The sequence below is a fragment of the Aaosphaeria arxii genome, assembly GCF_010015735.1.
Source record: "Aaosphaeria arxii CBS 175.79 unplaced genomic scaffold BU24scaffold_2, whole genome shotgun sequence".
Classification (NCBI taxonomy): domain Eukaryota; kingdom Fungi; phylum Ascomycota; class Dothideomycetes; order Pleosporales; genus Aaosphaeria; species Aaosphaeria arxii.
The window spans coordinates 180,738-199,063 of NW_022983475.1; the positions used below are offsets into that span (position 1 = coordinate 180,738).

General features: G+C 49.5%; 6 protein-coding genes across 6 annotated transcripts; 2 read left to right on the top strand and 4 right to left on the bottom strand.

The window, feature by feature from the left end:
* Nucleotides 1–65: 65 nt before the first annotated feature.
* On the top strand, nucleotides 66–1,700 carry BU24DRAFT_385237 (Arginase/deacetylase). Its single transcript, XM_033524872.1, has 2 exons — nucleotides 66–321; nucleotides 381–1,700. Exons 1-2 carry the CDS (start codon nucleotides 187–189, stop codon nucleotides 1,461–1,463), a joined length of 1,218 nt encoding a protein of 405 aa, XP_033386935.1. The 5' UTR covers nucleotides 66–186; the 3' UTR covers nucleotides 1,464–1,700.
* Nucleotides 1,584–3,107, bottom strand: BU24DRAFT_100354 (uncharacterized protein). The gene has a single exon (XM_033520684.1). The coding sequence runs from the start codon at nucleotides 3,037–3,039 to the stop codon at nucleotides 1,705–1,707; it is 1,335 nt and encodes a 444-aa protein (XP_033386936.1). The 5' UTR covers nucleotides 3,040–3,107; the 3' UTR covers nucleotides 1,584–1,704.
* Nucleotides 3,108–3,431: 324 nt separating this feature from the next.
* Nucleotides 3,432–4,841, bottom strand: BU24DRAFT_418119 (uncharacterized protein). Its single transcript, XM_033526902.1, has one exon. It carries the CDS (start codon nucleotides 4,510–4,512, stop codon nucleotides 3,439–3,441), a length of 1,074 nt encoding a protein of 357 aa, XP_033386937.1. The 5' UTR covers nucleotides 4,513–4,841; the 3' UTR covers nucleotides 3,432–3,438.
* Nucleotides 4,842–4,888: 47 nt separating this feature from the next.
* Nucleotides 4,889–7,366, bottom strand: BU24DRAFT_418120 (putative MFS sugar transporter). Its single transcript, XM_033526903.1, has 9 exons — nucleotides 7,003–7,366; nucleotides 6,744–6,943; nucleotides 6,485–6,692; nucleotides 6,362–6,429; nucleotides 6,022–6,306; nucleotides 5,890–5,966; nucleotides 5,641–5,833; nucleotides 5,464–5,583; nucleotides 4,889–5,398 (listed from the first exon to the last, which is right to left on the bottom strand). Exons 1-9 carry the CDS (start codon nucleotides 7,082–7,084, stop codon nucleotides 5,096–5,098), a joined length of 1,536 nt encoding a protein of 511 aa, XP_033386938.1. The 5' UTR covers nucleotides 7,085–7,366; the 3' UTR covers nucleotides 4,889–5,095.
* A 1,043-nt stretch (nucleotides 7,367–8,409) lies between these two features.
* BU24DRAFT_418122 (uncharacterized protein) lies at nucleotides 8,410–12,309 on the top strand. The gene is made up of 2 exons (XM_033526904.1): nucleotides 8,410–11,589; nucleotides 11,646–12,309. Exons 1-2 carry the CDS (start codon nucleotides 8,715–8,717, stop codon nucleotides 12,158–12,160), a joined length of 3,390 nt encoding a protein of 1,129 aa, XP_033386939.1. The 5' UTR covers nucleotides 8,410–8,714; the 3' UTR covers nucleotides 12,161–12,309.
* A 41-nt stretch (nucleotides 12,310–12,350) lies between these two features.
* Nucleotides 12,351–18,298, bottom strand: BU24DRAFT_342289 (NFX1-type zinc finger-containing protein 1; the record flags this gene model as incomplete). The annotated part of the gene is made up of 5 exons (XM_033523312.1): nucleotides 12,351–12,476; nucleotides 12,533–13,972; nucleotides 14,020–16,342; nucleotides 16,404–16,974; nucleotides 17,098–18,298. Coding segments are annotated over 5 exons (5,661 nt in total), but the record flags the coding sequence as incomplete, so codon positions are not given.
* Nucleotides 18,299–18,326: the final 28 nt, after the last annotated feature.

Sequence of the window (18,326 nt, forward strand, 5' to 3'; positions counted from 1 at the left end):
GTAGGCGTCGCGTCTAACGCCCCAGACGCTCCAAAGGTCTCCAATTCTCCATACAATCATTCGGCGATAAAACGCTTTTTACATAATTCGTCCTCTTTGATAGACTAGGCGAATGAATACATATATATTTTACCCCTCGTCGGAATTTCGCATGAGGCATACAACATTGCTCTCCAGTCTCTAAAGATGTTTTGGACAGCATCGTTATCATGGGTGTTGCTACCCCACCTAGTACTCTCCCATTCACACCATCACGGTGAGGGTCAAGAGCCGTTCTCCCAAGAACGATTGGATGAATTGGACCGGAAATGGGGCACAGATGTGAGTCTCCAACCTCATATTGAAACTTTAATTTTATCTGGTTATTAACGATCTCATAGTGGGGATTCTCGGGAGTGTCGACATTCGCCCATCTCCCACACATCCGTTGCTTAACACACCCACAAACCGATTATGACATCGGCATCCTAGGAGCCCCCTTCGACACTGCAGTGAGCTACCGTCCAGGCGCCAGATTTGGACCACGAGCAATCCGTGCGGGATCATCTCGACAGACCTCATTCCGAGGCTTCAATCCCCGCGCAGACATCAACCCATATACGTCATGGGCCAAGATCGTGGACTGCGGCGATATCCCCATCACGCCTTTTGACAACACACTTGCCGTCAAGCAAATGAGCGAGGCCTACCAGGAACTTAGCACGAGAGCTCCCACTTCCCAGTCCGCATCATCACCCACAAAGTATCTCCACAGGCCGAAGTTGGTGACCCTAGGCGGAGACCACAGCATTGCTTTGCCAGCTCTCCGAGCACTGAAGCAGGCCTATGGCCACCCAATTGCCGTTGTCCATTTCGACGCTCATCTCGACACATGGCACCCAGCCAAGTACCCCTCCGCCTGGATTGACCCAGAAGACACATCTTCCCAATCCTTCTTCAACCACGGAAGCATGTTCTGGCTCGCCGCAACAGAAGGCCTGATCACGAATGGATCCTCCGTGCACGCCGGCCTCCGCACCCGTCTATCAGGCGACAACGACGACGACTACAAAGACGACACGCAGCAGGGCTGGGTCCGCATCGCCGCCGACGACATCGACGACATCGGCACCAAGGGCGTGATCCAGACCATCATGGACCGCGTTGGCACGGAAACTCCAGTCTACCTCAGCATCGACATCGATGTCATTGATCCCGGTCTAGCGCCTGGAACTGGAACCCCCGAGCCTGGAGGCTGGACGACGAGAGAGCTTATTCGTATCTTGAGGGGCATTGAGGGAATGAACGTTGTGGGTGCTGATATCGTTGAAGTTAGCCCTGCATATGATTCTAATGCTGAGGTCACGGGTGTCGCTGCTGCGCAGGTCGCGTACGAGATCATCACCAGTATTGTAAAGAAGGGCTTGGTCGAGCAGGCGAAGACGGGAGCATCCAGTGGCGAGAAGGTTAAGGATGAGCTATGAACCCGAATCACGTTTCTTCACGACGAATGATGAGATGAAACTCGACTTACAGGCTCGATCAGTCCCTGTAGTCCCGCTGCTTAAGGTGCTCCACCAGTGCATATGCACTTGTAGCAGACCTGAGTAGTCTAAGTATATCTAGACCTTGAAAAAAAAGAAGCACGAATGCCGACATGGCACACCAAACCCTCAACTCTAGACTGATATGTCAAAAATAAACAAGCCATACCCTGAAGCACCATCACCAATCCTCCCAGCCTACCCCAAGCTCCGCATCTAAGAACTCCCTCTCCTCTTCTGTCTCCTGCCTCCTCGCGTGCTTCTTCCCGAAGAAATGAACCCTCCATTCGAGCCTCGTCTTCTTCAATATCCCCCTTCTAACGCTCCAGACATCTCTCTTCGTCTTATTCGCTATCGCTATCTCTTCCACCACCAACGCCCCTTCCCGCTGCTCCGTCTCACGAGCGTCAGCAAGAGGAGTGCTATTAAGAAACTCTGGGGAAACCAAGATTTGACGTAGATAGTACACGAACCTTCCCACCATCGCGTGAACAGGATCCCACGTCATCTTTCTCGACGTCGAATTGGCAAAGACGTCCCAGTCTTGCAGCTCGTGCTCCGTGTATACCCTCGTTTCCCCATACGTCTCCGCAGTTGGGATCTCTGGTGGTGGGTGTATGAGCTGGAACTCTATCATGCCGATCTTCAATTTGATACTGCCATCCCGAGTCTTCTTCACATTTTCGCCGCTGGTCGAAGACGGGGGAAAGCTTGAAACATAGCTTTTAACAACCCGTTCCAACGCCGCCAATTCCCCGTCGCCTTCGCTACCTGCGAATCCATAAACACGGCCTGTAACGATCAGCCTCAGCACAACGACGAGCAAAAACGTTGCGCGGTCTCCACCCAACAAATTCTCTACTAACGCCCCAACCTTGACTAATTGAGGATCCGGATTTACGAACCCTGGGAGGTTGCGAGGTGGGCAGCACGTAGATTTTGATGTAGTCGAAGGCCGCATTTTAGGATACAAGCCAGCAAGAGAGAGCTGAATTATGAGATGGGGTATGAATTCCACCCGATCTGCTCCTCCTCCTTTCTGGCTAAAGGATAAGGGCAGTGCAATAGGACGAATCCAACTCGCGAGTGTCGTAGTGGCATCCAAGATCGTCAAATGCAGGATCGGCGTCAGACCCCCCTCAGCACTATCCCTCTTCGCATCACCGCCCCAACTGTTCTGTATGAGATGTTCATACTGGCGGACTGTACTCTCATACAATCCTTTCGATGTCGCCATTAGGCATTCTGCCGGGTGGGACGGGAATGTTGAACGTATCGTATGCAACGGGATTGTTAGGACTGGTGCAGATGGGGTAGATGCAGGAGCGAAACTGTGGGAAGATGATGGAATCGAGGGTTCTGAAAGAAGAAAGGGAAGAGGTGGTGGTAGAGATTTGGAGGTAAGAACGTAGGTTATTATTTGGTTTTGGAGCTCTTGGGGGAGGGTTGTGAAGATTGGTTTTATGGTGGTAGTGCGAGCACATGAAGATTTATTTCTACCTTTTTGGGAAGACATTTTGAGGACATCGAAATGTTATCTTCATTATGTTAAGACGATTGATGCTGCATAAAGTACTGTAGATGCTGTAGAGTCATACGCTGTTGGTGGTTGATGCCAATAACGATTGAGCTAATGGAAGACTAAGACCAAAAAGGAAATGCATTATACAGCACCATGGTATAGAGATTCGACAAATCATACATACGAAGTATCTGGTACAGTATTTCGGTGCACATGATGGGCACGATATACGGATACTCGAGTCATATAGGCATATAAATCTTTACGTCTAAGTCCTGTAAGAAATTATGCGTAGTAAGATGATGTGAGTATCCGAGAGCGGTTCCTGCCAAGATCCTCGGCTGCAATTCCCATCCGATTGTTGTAACCTCTACAACAACTCCAGCATATCTACTACACCATTTCATACTTCTTCGCTCCGTCTGCCCCTCTCTCGGGGAAGTACTCGCCTCCAAACTCTAGACTGGCGTTATCAAACGTACTCCGCTTTACCTCCGCCCACTCTCCCCAGCAGGTCCACGAACCCAACAGCCCACCCTGCTTCCGCTCACTCACAACGACCTGCACGTTCGCCATGAAGCTCTCCGTCAAGAAATTGTTCCTATGACCGTCCGGAAACGGGCTCGCCAGTCCAAACCAACCCCCTTCCGCCGGCGCACTAGCCCTCACCTCAATCTTCCTCCATAGCCCCGCTATGCAGATCCGAAACGCGCGATTCTCCCAGTCGATATCAAGGCTCATGAACGGCGAGATCCCCAACACCGATAGCGCAAACGGAGGCGTGAACGAGACACTCACCCCCGGCGCACGATAACCCAGAAGATACGCTGTCATGCCGAGGATCTTTCCGCCCGCGAGACAAATAGATTCGTCGGATGTAGAGGAATGCGCTTGTACCCACATGTGTGCTGCAGGGAAACTGTCCGCCCAGTTCTTCTCCTGGTGTATCAGTGCGGTGCCTGTGCGATCTTCTTGGGGCAGAGCGAGGGACGCAGATCCGACGTCAAGCGTGAAGTCTGCGGTTGACGCGAACGAATGGACGTGCCAGTGCAATGGCAGAGGAAGTCTAACGAGCAGGCCTTCGGGCGTGCTATGCGGCTCTCCCTGTTTCCATGGTATTCGACTTCTAGTCGTGGCTTTAAGCGTCCATTCTGGACAGGTGAGGTCATAGGTTGTTGTAGAGTTCTCGTCGGCTTCGCAGCGCATGAAGCCCAAGCCTTCGGCGCGGAGCTCGAATGCGTTGGCTTTCGAGGTCGTGATGTAGTCTATTCTTGGAACGAAGTGATCACGTTGGAAGATTGGTCGACCAGAGAGTGGATAGTATGTCAGGGATACCATATGCGAGGGCTTGTTGGTGGCATTGGGGACGCTGCAAATGATGAGGGCGAGGTGGGCTCCTGATGGGAGGCGGAATTTGGAGTAATAGCCTTCGAAGGCGACGCCTTGGTGAGGGGCATAGTGCTCCATGGTAAGTTCGTAGAGCTGTGATTTTATGTGCGCGTGTAACTGTCTGTGATAGTATGTGTATGAGCCTAATCCTTGACTTCTTCCTTGTAAGGCGGCCAATTCCTCTCCTCACACGAGAATATCATCCGCACGGTTCAACCAAGTGTGATTGAGTCAACAAGTCAATTCAGCGATTGCATGAAGGGTAATGTTTTCAAATGGCAATGCGATCCGTAAACCAAAACTCCTGTTGCTACTCGAAGAACAAAGTGTATTGCAAGCAAGTCGTACAGGTCATGACGCACACTTTCGAATTCACAATGTCTTGGCGGTGCGGGCACACCCAATAATTACCTAGGTACGGAGGTATTTGGTGATAAGACTAAGCCTTACTTTTGCTTCACATTACTTTCAAAAATATCCAGACACTTCTTAATGTGATACAGGTTGCCCTGACATTTAATCTACTTCTATAAGCAGGTTCACCATCTAATGTGGTTGGTGACCGGATGCTCAAATCTCATCTAATGCCATCAACTAGGCCCAACACTGGAAAGCAAGATGAAATTACTTGCAATCCAGTATCAAGCCCCTCGTCTCTTCTCTATTTGCCCACCTCCATAACTTCCTCAACCGCCTCTACACTCTTGTGATCTGCCTTCCTCTCAGCGAAACCCTTCTCCCCGTCCCTGAGCTTGTCCCTCCTCAGCTCATCAGCAATGTGTCTCGCGGACCTTCCTGGCGTCCTGTACAAGAGATCGATCTCCTCCAATGTCAAGTTCTTAGTCTCGGGGTAGAAGAAGTAGAGGAGGGGCACAAAGGAGAAGTTTGTGCACATCCAAATGAGGTAGGTCTTCCAGTGGAGGCTGTTGATGGTTGTTGGGGTGATCATCACAACGACGAAGTTCTAGAATGTGCTGCGTTAGCTTCATCCCTACAGTGGCTGGTTTAATGGAGGGGAAAGGGGCTTACCCAAAGCCAGTTGGATGAGATTCCGAGGGCGGTTCCCTTTGCTCTGGCACGGAGGGGGAGAATTTCGGGGACGTAGACCCAGGGGATACAGTTTCCCGTTGCGCCGAAGACGAACATCCACTGATGGAAAGGTTAGAACCTGCATGGTAGGCTCTTTCTATGAAGTGGGTTGCTTACAATGAAGAATATTGCTACGGACGCAGAGGCCGTGGGCTTCGCGATAGAAGAACCTTGGAAGCTTAGGAGTATGGAGATGATCATCATCAAGAATCCGAGAATGGCTGATCCAACAATCATGGGCATGCGGCGTCCGAGTCGGTCGGAGCCAAATGAAGGAATGAGTGAGCCGAGGAAGAACATGCATTGGATGCTACAAAAATCAGCCGGTTAGCAGTCATCCGATCTTCTGCGATTTCAAGAACTTACCAGCCACCAAGTACCATAGACAAGTTTCGGTCGAGTCCTACGTTATGCTCCAACGCCGTAGGGACATAGTACACGATCTAAAATTCATTAGGATAAATTATGGTAGCCGAATGTTGCACTATTGTCACTCACGAAGTTGATTCCGCTAACTTGCTGCATGAACATCATGCCGTAGGCAAGGAGAACTCGCTTTCCAGTCTGCAACTCGTCGTTCTTGAAGATGGATAGCCAGCCCTTATCGACGTTCTGCTCGAGAGCGATCGCGTCCACAATGTCCTGCGATTCCTGTCGAACTTCGTCGTCGTCAGGGGTTTTGTCGTAGACATCGCACAGGACCTGGAGGGCTTCCTCGCCGCGGTCAAGGTTGTATAAATGACGTGGGGATTCTGGGAGCCCGAAGACGAGCACAACGACAACCTGCAGGACCCCTGTTAGTTATCATCAGAAATGAAGAAGAGATTATGTAACATACCAACGCGAAGACGATCTGGCATGCAACTGGCAACCTCCAGGCAATTGGGCCACCTGCGTATGCCATACCTACGGCTCAACATTAGATTGCATTTCTCATTCACCATATAGTATTCGAGCTTACCGTAATCGAAGAAGTACGCGATGACGATACCAACGCCAACAAACATGGCCTCGGAACACACGAGACGACCACGCTGGTGAGGACGAGACAACTCGGCTTGGTACATGGGGACGGTTGAAGTCTCAATACCCGTGCCGATGCCGGTAAGGAATCGAGCCACCATCATATGGGCAGGGGAGTAAGCGGTCGTTTGAAGCACGGCACCAATCTAGAGGAAATTGTCAGCTTGTAACACTATGATTGTAATGGTTTCCCATACAATGATCCAGGCCATAGCAAGCCACATGGCTCGACGGCGGCCAAGGTAGCCTCCAATGAAGAAATTGATGATGCAGCCAGAAAAGCAACCAAGATTGTAGATGGAGACGATGATTCCCATAAGACCATCTCCCGGATAGTTCATATGTTTGAGGAAATCTTCATTGCCAATGATACCAGAGAAGACACCTTGATCATAACCTGTGCGAATGTCAGATGCGAGTTCACATGAACAGTCATCTCTCCGTGCGATAACTCACCAAACAATATGAAGGCCATCTCACAGGCCACCGTGATGGCGATCCGGAGGGAAAGCCCTCTACCAAACCAGTTGAACTTCATTTTTGCAGACTACAATGTACTCAACCACTGATCCGCACCGAAAACTGATGTTTGCATCAAGCTACGGAAGCACGCGCATTGCGTTTACTTTATACATTTTTTATCCTTCTCTCGTTCATTGTAGTTATGGTCGTATCCCCCGCCCCCGTATTCTGGAGCTCCCCCAGAATGACATTGTTGAAAGTCGGGCAACCCGTGTTGGCCCACAACGTGAATGAATTCCCCATAGAATAGCGGTAGCGTGTGTAGAAGTCGGCCACTGGCCCTCGTATACAAACTTGGTTGTTCTACCGATGACGAACTAGGGAGCGTTGCAATGGCACTTAGCGCAGATGATGAGCATCGGAATATCCATCTTTGGTTAAGACTCGTAATATTTCAGTGGGCCACCCAATGACTACGACATCCAGGTTACTTCAACGAGCAAACCTCGGTTGCATGGAGTCTCACGTTTTGGATCATAGTCGACAGGACCAGTATTGATAGCCACACATGCCTTTTTCGATGGATGCTTAATCTCGTGGAGGACTTCTGTACCTTTAATTGTGGCAAAGCCTCCGCTTGTGGGAACAAGGGAATGACTGGAATACTAGCAAGCAGACTTCACTGGACTATGAAATATCAATCCCTTAGGCCTTCCATGGGTTTTCGGAGAGGATTCCGAAGAATCGCATGACTTGTCCTCGTACAGGTACAGTACACTCGTGCTCACAGTTTCAAACTAGTGGTTATGTTTTCCCAGTTTGGACGATTCAGCATTCTGGTATACTGGTATGAGTTGAGCAGGGGTTGTTGCAATCTGTGTGTGTTTATTTGCTCCGGCATTTCGCGCATTCGTCTTGTCTAATGACGTCTATGTCGATGGCACTCGTTGTTCGGGATGCAATTTTCTAGAGGCTATATACAGAGGTGCGCGAGGTTCCAGTTGACAGTGGTACTTCGCATAAAAGTCTCACAGCATATAAATGAAGGCAAGTGAGACTTCAGTCTCTTCAGAGATTGATATTTCTATTCCCTTCGTTATCTCATTTCTTAAGAAATAAATAGAGATATCTTTGCACTATAGGCCGAGTCCAAAATTCTCATAACAAAGAGTATCGGGCTTGCGGATGTGATGTCTTAATCTACCTGTCTTGTCAAGAGCTTAAGTGTTTTAGCAAGTTTTGCGAAGCCTTATTTCAAATCGGAAGTAGGTATTCCGGCGTACTCCGTATTGTATCCACCAGCTTATTTGAAGTTTGGCTTGGGGTAGACTTACTTCCATGGGGTAACACTAATACTAGTACTACAGTAGCCATCTATCCTTCTTAGTCCTCCACCATACGTACTGAAATGTGCTTGTTCTCTTCAATCATTGATATCATCTTTTAATTCATTTTGCATAAGCAGAAGAAGATGAGCCAGGATTCTAGGATTGACACCAATGAACGCAACAGACGTTATGCCTAAAATGATGTCCTCAAGCGAAATGCTACTTTTGGCCCCCAACGCGGCTGACAACTTGGACGTCTTCTGCACTCGTTACCTTGTAGCGAGCCGACCTGACAGAGCCGTGATCTTTTGATGGAAGAAGTACGGCGGATACGACTACATGGTTGTCGAGATACCATAGTCTTACCGACACGTAGCTATGGCGACTACGGGGTGGCCATTCGTATCGGCCGCTGACCGACTGGCGACCTTCTTCGACCCCGCTCAGTCTCGTGCTTATGGCGACACGGATATTGATGAAATCGCCAATCTACTAGAGCAGTGCGCCCATGTCGGGAGGAGATGTCCGCGCACGTATATCGTGCTTCGCACAATCGGCGAACTAGAAGCGATTGAGAAATTGCTAGATGCGGGATTCTCTGATCAATGGTTTCCGGTTGAAGCTCGTGGTCTTCCCAGCTTTCTCTCCCCAAGCATCAAGGCAAAGATTGTTCAGTCGCAGAACATCATATTCACAAAGTCGCTTGACTTGGAGCATGGAAGGCATCGCCATTTCGCTCCTGGTGAAGAGCTACCCTTTGAAATTATGGGCCGATTGGGCAGTGGAGGCTACGGCCAAGTCGACAGAATCAAGAGCAAACTTAGTTTCCGTGTATATGCCCTGAAGAGGATACGAAGACGGGCCGCATTTGGCACAAATTCCAGAGAAGCCATGAAAAGTTTCCTGGGCGAGATCAATATTGTGAAGAGTTTAGATCACCAACATATCATACAGTACATTGGCAGTTATACCGACAAGACCTACCTCGGCATCGTCATGTATCCTGTCGCAGACACCGATCTTGCTGCTTTTATGGAACAGACCAGTACGTGTGTGAAAAACGCATCGATTGGAACCGCAACGTCTTCGAGCCTACAACTACGGGATCAGGCATTAGCTGCGGAATTTAGTGCGACGATGCGTACTTTCTTTGGCTGCCTATCGACCGCACTCAATTACCTGCACGATAGATCAGTTCGGCACAAGGATATCAAGCCCCAGAATATTCTCATCCAAAAAGGACATGTTATCCTAACTGACTTTGGCCTTTCTCGAGATTTCGCAGACGATGTAGGAAGCACAACGTCTGGAGTTACGCCAGCATCGCCACGCTACAGTCCACCGGAGGTGGCAGCATATGAAGCACGGAATACATCTGCTGATATATGGTCACTTGGTTGTGTCTTTTTTGAAATGGTGGCTGCCCTTCACGGCATCAATGTGGACTGGATGAAACAATATTTTGCAAGCGCCCATTCGACTTCCACGAACTTCTATGCCAATCCAGAAGCCTCAGCCCAGCTTATCCGAGAATGGGAATCTGTCTGGTCTGAGAGAGATCGATTGCCTCTAGGCTGGATTAGGAGCATGCTGTTGCTGGACCGACCCTCGAGACCGACGGCCGCACGTGTTCTCGAATTGATAACAACCAGCAAAGACACTGGTCAAGTATCAACGACTTTCTGCGGCATATGCTGTATACCCGATGAGGAAACGGACTCGGATGACAGTCTTGATGACGAGATAAACCTTCTTGCTCCAACGTCCTTTCGCCAGCAGCCTCACTCGTGGTCTGGTACCTACCCTCCCCAGGATGCCTCGCTCACCGAGCTTAAACAATCTAACAGCGCGGAAAAAGTACTCCTCCCAAAATCAGTTCCTGCGTTTGTGCCAGCAACACCTTCGCAACCAGCTCTGAAAGATGTGCCAGTATCGTCGCCGCCATTAAGTTTGCAGTCTCAGTCAGTGCCGTCATCGACATCAATTCCAACGTCTCTTCCAGTAAACTCTTCAGTTTCAGGGTATACGTTAAGAGCAGGTATGGGTGAGGATGAGATTACTCAACGGCCTTGGTCACCTGTAGGTCATCTGGAATCTCTCAGAGAAACCACCCTATCCAGTCTCATTGACGTTACCGACAATCCTGCATCGCCATCAAGAATCATTGGGGATAAGAACATTGAACAGCCTATGTCCCTAGAACATGAACTGGAAGTTAGGAAAGTCTCTACTGTTGCTAATACCAATAATCCTACATCAGAATCAGGAAACAATGGGGATACGATCACCCAGGAACCTTGGTCACCTACACAGCAACTAGAAATTCTAAAAGCCTCGCTCCGTTCAAAAACCAATGAACCCGGGTCAGGATCAAGATTACATGGGGATAGGACCACTCAAATACCTACCACTCAGCAATCTGAGTTTGCTCCATTTCAATCGGAGGCTCTGGCAGCTCTTCTCGATGTCGGTAACAGTAACCCTGCATCAGGATCGAAGGTCAACGAGGATATGACCACTCCAAAACCTATCGCTCAGCAGTTTTATTCATTTAAACGTCAACTAGAAGCTCTATCGGGATCAAAAATCAATGTGAATAATACCACTCAACAATCTAATTCTGAGCAAGCTTCGTCACTTGAACGTCAACTAGCAGCGTTAGGAGTCGCGCTCGGTGTCGATACCAACGACCAACCATCGACCACGAGAGAAACGGAACCCAACACTGGAACTGCTGAAATAGTTCAGCCAGTGACTGAACGGCAGTTTCGAATTCCCACACCGGTTGCATCAACGCTCTTTGCCCCTGAACTTCCCCCCAGACCACGATCTTTACCAGTCATTGCTCCGCCAGGTTCCCTATGGGAGGCTTACAGCATTACGGATGTTCAATCGTCGCCAAGCTACGAAAAGAATTCGTCCTCTACCAACGTGTCCCCTTCACCACAGCCAGTGCAAGATCTATCCGGCAAGGACACACAAATGGAAGCGAAACCTTCCACGAAGAAGGCTGGCCAGGCGTCAAGAACGACAAGGCCATCCTCAAATACAGGCGGTTTTAAAAAATACTCAATTTTCTCGCGGGGGAAGAGCACGCCTAAGAAACAAACAGGAGTTTTTGGCGTTCCGTTAAGCACAAGTATACCCTATGCGAACACTGAAGTAAGCCTCTTCGATGAGAATGGAAAGCCATATGTATACGGTCATATACCAATCGTAGTCGGAAAGTGCGGCTTTTTCCTCAAGGAAAATGGTATGCAGCATTGTTAGAGATCATTTCAGCGTAACACTCACTGACTGCGTTTCAAGGTACTGAGACGGATAGGGTTCTCACAACTCCCGGTAACGATAGTCATGTCGAACAGTTGATCACCACCTTCAATAGTCCGGAACGTAGGTACGGCAGAGGAATGAGCTGGAACGGCTACACTGTGTATGATGCTGCAACGGCGCTCCATCGATACCTGTGCTCCCTTCCATCTCCACTGTTCCCCCAACAATTTGCGCAACAGCTTATGTTCCCATCCTTATCCGAACCGTTCAGACACCCAACGCCCAACGAGACGGAAAACTTGGTACTCGACTGCCAAGCTACAATGAAAGAGCTCCCTATTTTGAATAGACATTTACTCTTATGGCTGCTGGACATATTGGCAGTCTTCCTGGCTAAAGCAGATCTAAACAATGAAACTATGGATCGCGTTGTAGAGCATTATCACAATGCTGTATTCGGACCATGTGAAGTTCTGGATATCTCGATGCGCCAGAAGCTGATGTTAGGCTTCTTGATTGAGAACCAGGATTTTCTTCTTATCAAGACATGAGATAGAACAATGAGATTAGGCCAGAGATCATACATGGAAATGTGATGACGATTGCTCCTGAGCTGTCAGCCTCACAATCATACATACAATGAGTCAACTGTAGGTGCTGTGACAGCCCACGTTATCATACCAAACAAAGAATGCTTTACTTTGAGTCTTCTATTACATCCAAAAGCATACAGTCAAATGACTAATTCTCCATGTCCGTAGCCCTACTAACCCCATCCACAGCTGTGTGATTCTGGCCACCAATAGGTGCACCACACTCGGGACAACGAGCCAGCTGCATAGGCATCCCACACTCGCCAATCGCAAACTGAACGCATCATTTGTCAGCAACTGTATGTCTCCGAAGGATGTTCTGAAACTTACGGGGTGCCCATTGACGCAATTATACCAGTGGCCAGAATGAGTACTGATACCTCTGCCCCCGCTCACCATCGCATCTTTGATGGCTTGTAGCTCCTCTGCCGTGACTTCTTCGTACCATTCTCTACCGAGAAGCTCGAGTGAGTGCTCCACTGCTACTTTCAATTGCTCGGCATCTCGAAATGGTTGTTGGCATAGCTCAATGGCGTTCTGAAGAAGCTCTTTCGCTTGTTCGACGAACTGTTTCGCCATGGCGCGGCTTTCGGTGCCCAGGATTCGCATAGAATGAAAACTAAAAACGACGCGAGAGAAGAAAATGATGGCTTGTACAGCCAGTTGTGGCAGACTCTCTTTAGTACATGAATCAATGAAGCCGTTACAGTTCTTGAGGAACGGTTTAGTTAGTTTCACGGCCCAGCTTTCTGGTGTCGATGAATCGTCGGTGTTTTCCAGGCCAGGAGCCACAAATACTGAGAGTTTGTCTTCAATACTGACACACTCTATCTTGATGTACAGTATTTGAGCGCCAAGCGCAATCCGGCGGTCCCGTTCTGGGACTGGAGTCGTATCCGATACACCGAGATTCGCGAATGCGTCTTCTAGCGATGCGTTTCGTCTAATCGCGTGCAGAGTGGCCTGGTGAAGCTTTTGCGCAGGCTGATGTCGATCTGCGAATTCTTTCTGGAAGCGTTTGATCAGTATTGAAAGTTCCATTGCTCGGTTATATCGGTCCTTGAGTTGCTTTTTGCTGATGACCGTCACCTTTTCGTGGCCTCCATTCACGATCTGAGAATTAAGTGGAGGGTGTAGAAAAGCTGATTGGGTTCTTGTCAGTTTCTCCTCCAGCTCTTTCACTTCCTGTCCTAACCGCGTAAGTCTCATTTGGCCAGACGCCAAGAAGCGTCTCGACATCTCATCAATGACTGCTCTGTTGATTACACGGTTGAATCGCTGCGTCGCATACTGTCGGACCGGAAGATTGCAGTTAGGACACTTTGGAACTGAGGGCGCCAGCGATCCAGAAATATCCTTAAGTCCAATCATGGAGCCAGAACTATCCATCCCATATACTTCTGACATCCCCATCATGCCGTCGAGCGTCTCTGCGGTAAAGAAATGACCACAGCCGAGCACAACGATCGGTGTCGAGGTAACGTCGATCTCAGCGTAAGTCTTAAACTCTAACATATCAACTCTGTCGTCATATCGCTTTTTGCAATCGTGGCAATAGTCTTCATGACATATTTCGCCGCATATTCCTGGACATTGGTGACCACAGGACAGAAGCTTGGTGCAGCGTTCGTCACAGGGGAGACGATTGCATGGAGCCGAGCACGGGAGAGTACAAACTCCCTGGTGCTCACAGCTCCATGCACATGGCTCTACACAAGGTGCGCAGGCTTCGTGGCACTTCAGTGTGCATTTTGAATGCGCACATTGGACCTAGTCTGCATGAGATACTGTGAGTCTCTATTGATGAACTTACTTACCTCACAGGGTGAAACGCAGGGTCCGCATTCCTTTCCATCATGGCACGGTCTTGGACATGTATGGTTGCATGTGCCAAATCGTCGGCCACAAATCTTTTGGCATGTTTGATGCTCTTCGATCTGTCCCCCGTTTTGAGGCCTCGTGATACACTCGCCGCAAGTCCCAGAGCAGGGGTGACCACACGACAACAGCTTCGAACATGGGGTAGGGCATTGGTATAGTTCTGATGTTACATCTCGGAAGCAAGGAACCGTAATCTTGTGCTTGCAGCCGGGGACCACTTTCCTGACATTGACTGTGCATCTTATTAAACCGACATCCTCGGTTCTGTAGCATTCGACTCGATCTTTACAATGACCACAAGGAAGTTTGACGTCGTCGATTTGAATGAGACACCGGCCGCAGTCTTCACCACAGGTTTGTTTCTGGCAAGGATGTCCGCAACGTGGGAGCAGACGCTCACAAGGCTTTGGACATGCGAATACATCATGCATGCTTTGTGAATGGCATCTAGCTTCACAACGATGACCACAATCTGAAAGACGTCGATCGCATGCAAGTCGACATCCACCTTCAGGACTATATTTGGCAAAGTCCTCCGGGAGTGCCACTTCAATTTCTGTCTCTGGATGTCTGGGGCAACAAAGACCAAACGCTTCCCCGACAGACTCCTTGCTTTGAAGCATTTCGATGACCGTCTTCCACATAGGTACATTGGAATATGTATCTGTATTTCCGATGAGATACAACCCGTGTTGTGCTCGACTGAGGAGGACATTAATACGATTCGTGGTCTTTAAAAATCCCACCTTTCGAGCTGTGTTGCTTCTGACCAAGGAAACGATGATGATCTTTGCTTCTTCGCCCTGGAAGTTATCGACGGTAGCAACTCGTAACAAATCACTCAGCTGCTTTTTAGCGAGTGGCTTACGCTTGTTTTTATCAGGAGCTTGCTCTGCTGCCTCTGCATCCGAACTGGTGTCTCCTGTATTGAAGCCATCTTGAGCCAATGCATCTTCATCCCGATCACTGAGTACGATCTCGAAATCCTGACGCATTGCCGCCCGCAGCTTTTGCAGCTGACCAGTATAAGGCGTCAAGACGGCTATCTCGTCGCTTTTATATGCTCCCTGGCGGACGATGTGACGGACGAGACTGTGCACCATCTCAACTTCCCACAGATTTGACTTGGACTTTTCATGATGTGACTCTGTGTCCTTGCTCTCTTCCAGGTTCTGATGGTCGAGCCAGAAAACATTCTTCCTCATGCCCACAACATCAGGTAACTTAGTCGTAGTGTGGTGATCCACCAGCTTGGGATATATGGTTTCCCGAACAAGTGTCGAGATCTCAGGACGCATTCTCCTCTGCACATCGAGCTGCGCGACAGGGAGTTTTGGCCTACCACGTTCTCCAACCGACAAGCGCTCGAACTGGCTGCGATCTAATTGATACAAGGCGCCTTGTCGACTTTCGAGTGAGAGTTTGTGATGATTGATCGTCGGTCTCAACTGCTCATGATCTCCTATCTGAATGAAATGCTCGACGGTAGGAAGGAGCGTAGATATCATATGCGGCTCCATGACTTCGCCCGCCTCCTCGCAGATGACGACTTTGCAACGCAGGCGCTGAAGCATCGCGATACGCTTTGCCAGACCAGTGGTCGTTATACCGACAACGTCTGCTCCTTGAAGGACGCGACGATCGACCTCGTCGTAGATCTTTTGTTTTCCGGCGGTTGTATTGTTGGCTTCTTCGATTAGACCGAACAGTTCATTGAATGTGTCCGCGTTGATCCTTGCGCACCAATGCTCAATCAAGGCTGTGCGCTCAAGTCTTGACAGGTCGTTAACACTTTTATTGGCTCTCCACATTATCCTATCCATGTCTGGTTTTCCTATGTCGTCGTCGGCCACTTCGCCTTCTTCAGGTGTATGGGCGCCACTCGATTTCCAAATGTCAAAAGGATGTCTTCCGACCTTTTTGAATCCTTCTTCATCAACGGCATTGAACTGCCGATAAACGAGAGGATATGCCCTTCGCAGAGAGTGCTCGAAGTCCTTCCAGCTGCTCCGTTTGTGCAAACTGTGAACTCTTCCGAGAAACTTGTTGATATCCTCCTCGTTTCGCTCCAGTTTCTCATACGACGACGCCAGCTGCCAGCCTTCCTGTCGGGTTCTCTCCTCGCCCTTGGAAATGGAGCGGAGATTGTGTTCCTCGAGGAGGGTGGAGTGGCTTTGGCCGCCCATACGGATGACCTTGACGATGCCGACTTTGATTAGGTGCTCAAGAAATTGATCCAGGGCGTGGTTCGTGTAACACCTTTGTAATGTCAGTATATCTCTCTCGATATTTCTCAAGTAGGGGAAAAGTGAAGACTCACACAACAACAATTGGACCCAAGTCCGCAAGATCCTTGATAGACAACAAGACCCTCATGAGCTGCACCCCGAGATACGTTTTCCCCGTGCCGGGTGGACCTTGTATGAAAGCAAACTCCCTAGTCAGCGCAGCAATCAGTGCGACGCGCTGTCCCCTATCGAGGGACGTACAATCCTCCAGACTGTCAATAAGAACCGTGTCGTCAGGAGAAGCCGACGAGGGAACCTTCACGCTGCGTGCCCCGGAGACCTTTATTGCCTCCATTGGAAACGAGAACCCGGGCTTTCTTGCGTACAGAGGTGGGGGTATGTCGAGCAGGGTTTCCTTGGGGTTCGCAACTTTGTCGGGTAAGATCCATTGATGGAAGGGAAGACGACCGGTTCGTTGCATTCCCTGTAGGTTCTCGAGTATTGGGACGAAGGTCGCCGGCAGGACGCTCGAAAACTCGATCAACACTCCTTTATTCCTTTGGCAGCTCAGTTCGATCATAGTCTTAAGGCATGCTTCGTCCTGGGCAACCAACTTCGTCACAACAGTGGCATGGTTATCATCTTGCGGGTATTTCAAGTTCTCTCCCGACGAACCAGGCTTGCGGAGGACAACGAAGAAGAGGTGGTGTATGCCAGCCCTATTACTCGAGATGAACGAAAGGAGGCATCCATCCTCTAACCGTCTGTTCTCCGCCCACCATCTACGTTTCTCGACTGCCTTTTTGCTGCGAACAGCCGAAGGCAGCTGGAATTGAAAGTGCACCTCCAACCCGTGGTTTCGACTAAACGCAACGTGTGCGATATGTGCACTGTTATAATGGCGGGCTCTGATGTCGCCCAGCGCGTGCTTCGGATTGCGGAGCGCCGAGGGGTCGTCCTGCGCCGCTTTGATGAGATTTCCAAGGGCTTCTTTCAGTTCGCCAAATGTGTCGTGGCGGAAGAGGCGGAACAAGGTATCGAAGTGCCGTGCAATTGGATCTGGTTGGAAATGTGTTTGGTCCCGGTCCGTTGATGGAAGAAACTCAACAGCATCGCTTAGTATCTCACCCATCGTTGGGAATATGCTAATTTTCGTCATGTCAATCTTATCGTTATCGTGACGATCACGGGGAAGGACGATGTCTCGAGGATACGTGGACGACGTGCCGATTGGAAAGGAAAGGTCATCTGTCTCTTCGGACTCCACCAGTTGCCCTGCATGGGCAACCAATGCTCTCAGCTGTTTGACCTGGGTTGTGACAATCTGATATGCGAAAGAGGGTTGACTGCCGAGTAACGACGCAGCCGTGCGCTCGATTGAATCTATCAGGCCCGGAAGATCGTCGTTGAACCTGATGCGTGGCTCTCTTCGCAAAAGTTCATGTAAGGCCGTGGACATATTGACGAGTGCGTCTTCCATGATCAACGAATCGGAACTACCAGAACCCTCATTGTGATGGCTGACCAGAGCAAGGCAAAGTCGCTCGAAGAACGGAATGGCCCGCTTGCCTTGAGGCCCACCGATGTAGTTATAGAGTGCTCCGACGTAAGTGTCCACGGACAGGCAATGGAGAAGCGCCGTGTGCGTGAATACTTGAAGGAAAGCAGAGCAAGCTTTGATGTAGCAACCAAACTCTCCGCTTGGGGCTTTGACGTTCATGAGTGCTTGGATGTGCTCACGGCCGCATAATTCATCACTGTCGAGGTCTCGGGGTAGTACTTGTTTCCATTCGCGATCGTCATCGTTGTTGAGTATTGCAACAGCATCGGTCCATGTTTGGGATAGAACACTGCTGTACCTACTGTATGGAGGATCTCTGATCTGACGTTTCCAAGAAGTATATGCATTCCTGGCCTCTCGTTGTTCTTCCGATTGTTCGACCACAGTTCGACGGCCCTGGCCTGATTGTGTAAAGCCAGTATCATGTTAGAATTTGCAGCGTGAACCATATTTG

What these genes read in the sequence shown, in the direction of transcription:
- BU24DRAFT_385237 (XM_033524872.1), top strand. Translation starts at nt 187, where the DNA reads ATGTTTTGGACAGCATCGTTATCATGGGTGTTGCTACCCCACCTAGTA. An exon ending in ACCGGAAATGGGGCACAGAT is followed by an intron (nt 322 to 380) that starts GTGAGTCTCCAA and finishes ACGATCTCATAG; the next exon opens with TGGGGATTCTCGGGAGTGTC.
- BU24DRAFT_100354 (XM_033520684.1), bottom strand. Translation starts at nt 3,039, where the DNA reads ATGTCTTCCCAAAAAGGTAGAAATAAATCTTCATGTGCTCGCACTACC.
- BU24DRAFT_418119 (XM_033526902.1), bottom strand. Translation starts at nt 4,512, where the DNA reads ATGGAGCACTATGCCCCTCACCAAGGCGTCGCCTTCGAAGGCTATTAC.
- BU24DRAFT_418120 (XM_033526903.1), bottom strand. Translation starts at nt 7,084, where the DNA reads ATGAAGTTCAACTGGTTTGGTAGAGGGCTTTCCCTCCGGATCGCCATC. An exon ending in TTGCTATGGCCTGGATCATT is followed by an intron (nt 6,693 to 6,743) that starts GTATGGGAAACC and finishes AATTTCCTCTAG; the next exon opens with ATTGGTGCCGTGCTTCAAAC. An exon ending in GCCAGATCGTCTTCGCGTTG is followed by an intron (nt 6,307 to 6,361) that starts GTATGTTACATA and finishes GGGGTCCTGCAG; the next exon opens with GTTGTCGTTGTGCTCGTCTT.
- BU24DRAFT_418122 (XM_033526904.1), top strand. Translation starts at nt 8,715, where the DNA reads ATGGCGACTACGGGGTGGCCATTCGTATCGGCCGCTGACCGACTGGCG. An exon ending in CTTTTTCCTCAAGGAAAATG is followed by an intron (nt 11,590 to 11,645) that starts GTATGCAGCATT and finishes CTGCGTTTCAAG; the next exon opens with GTACTGAGACGGATAGGGTT.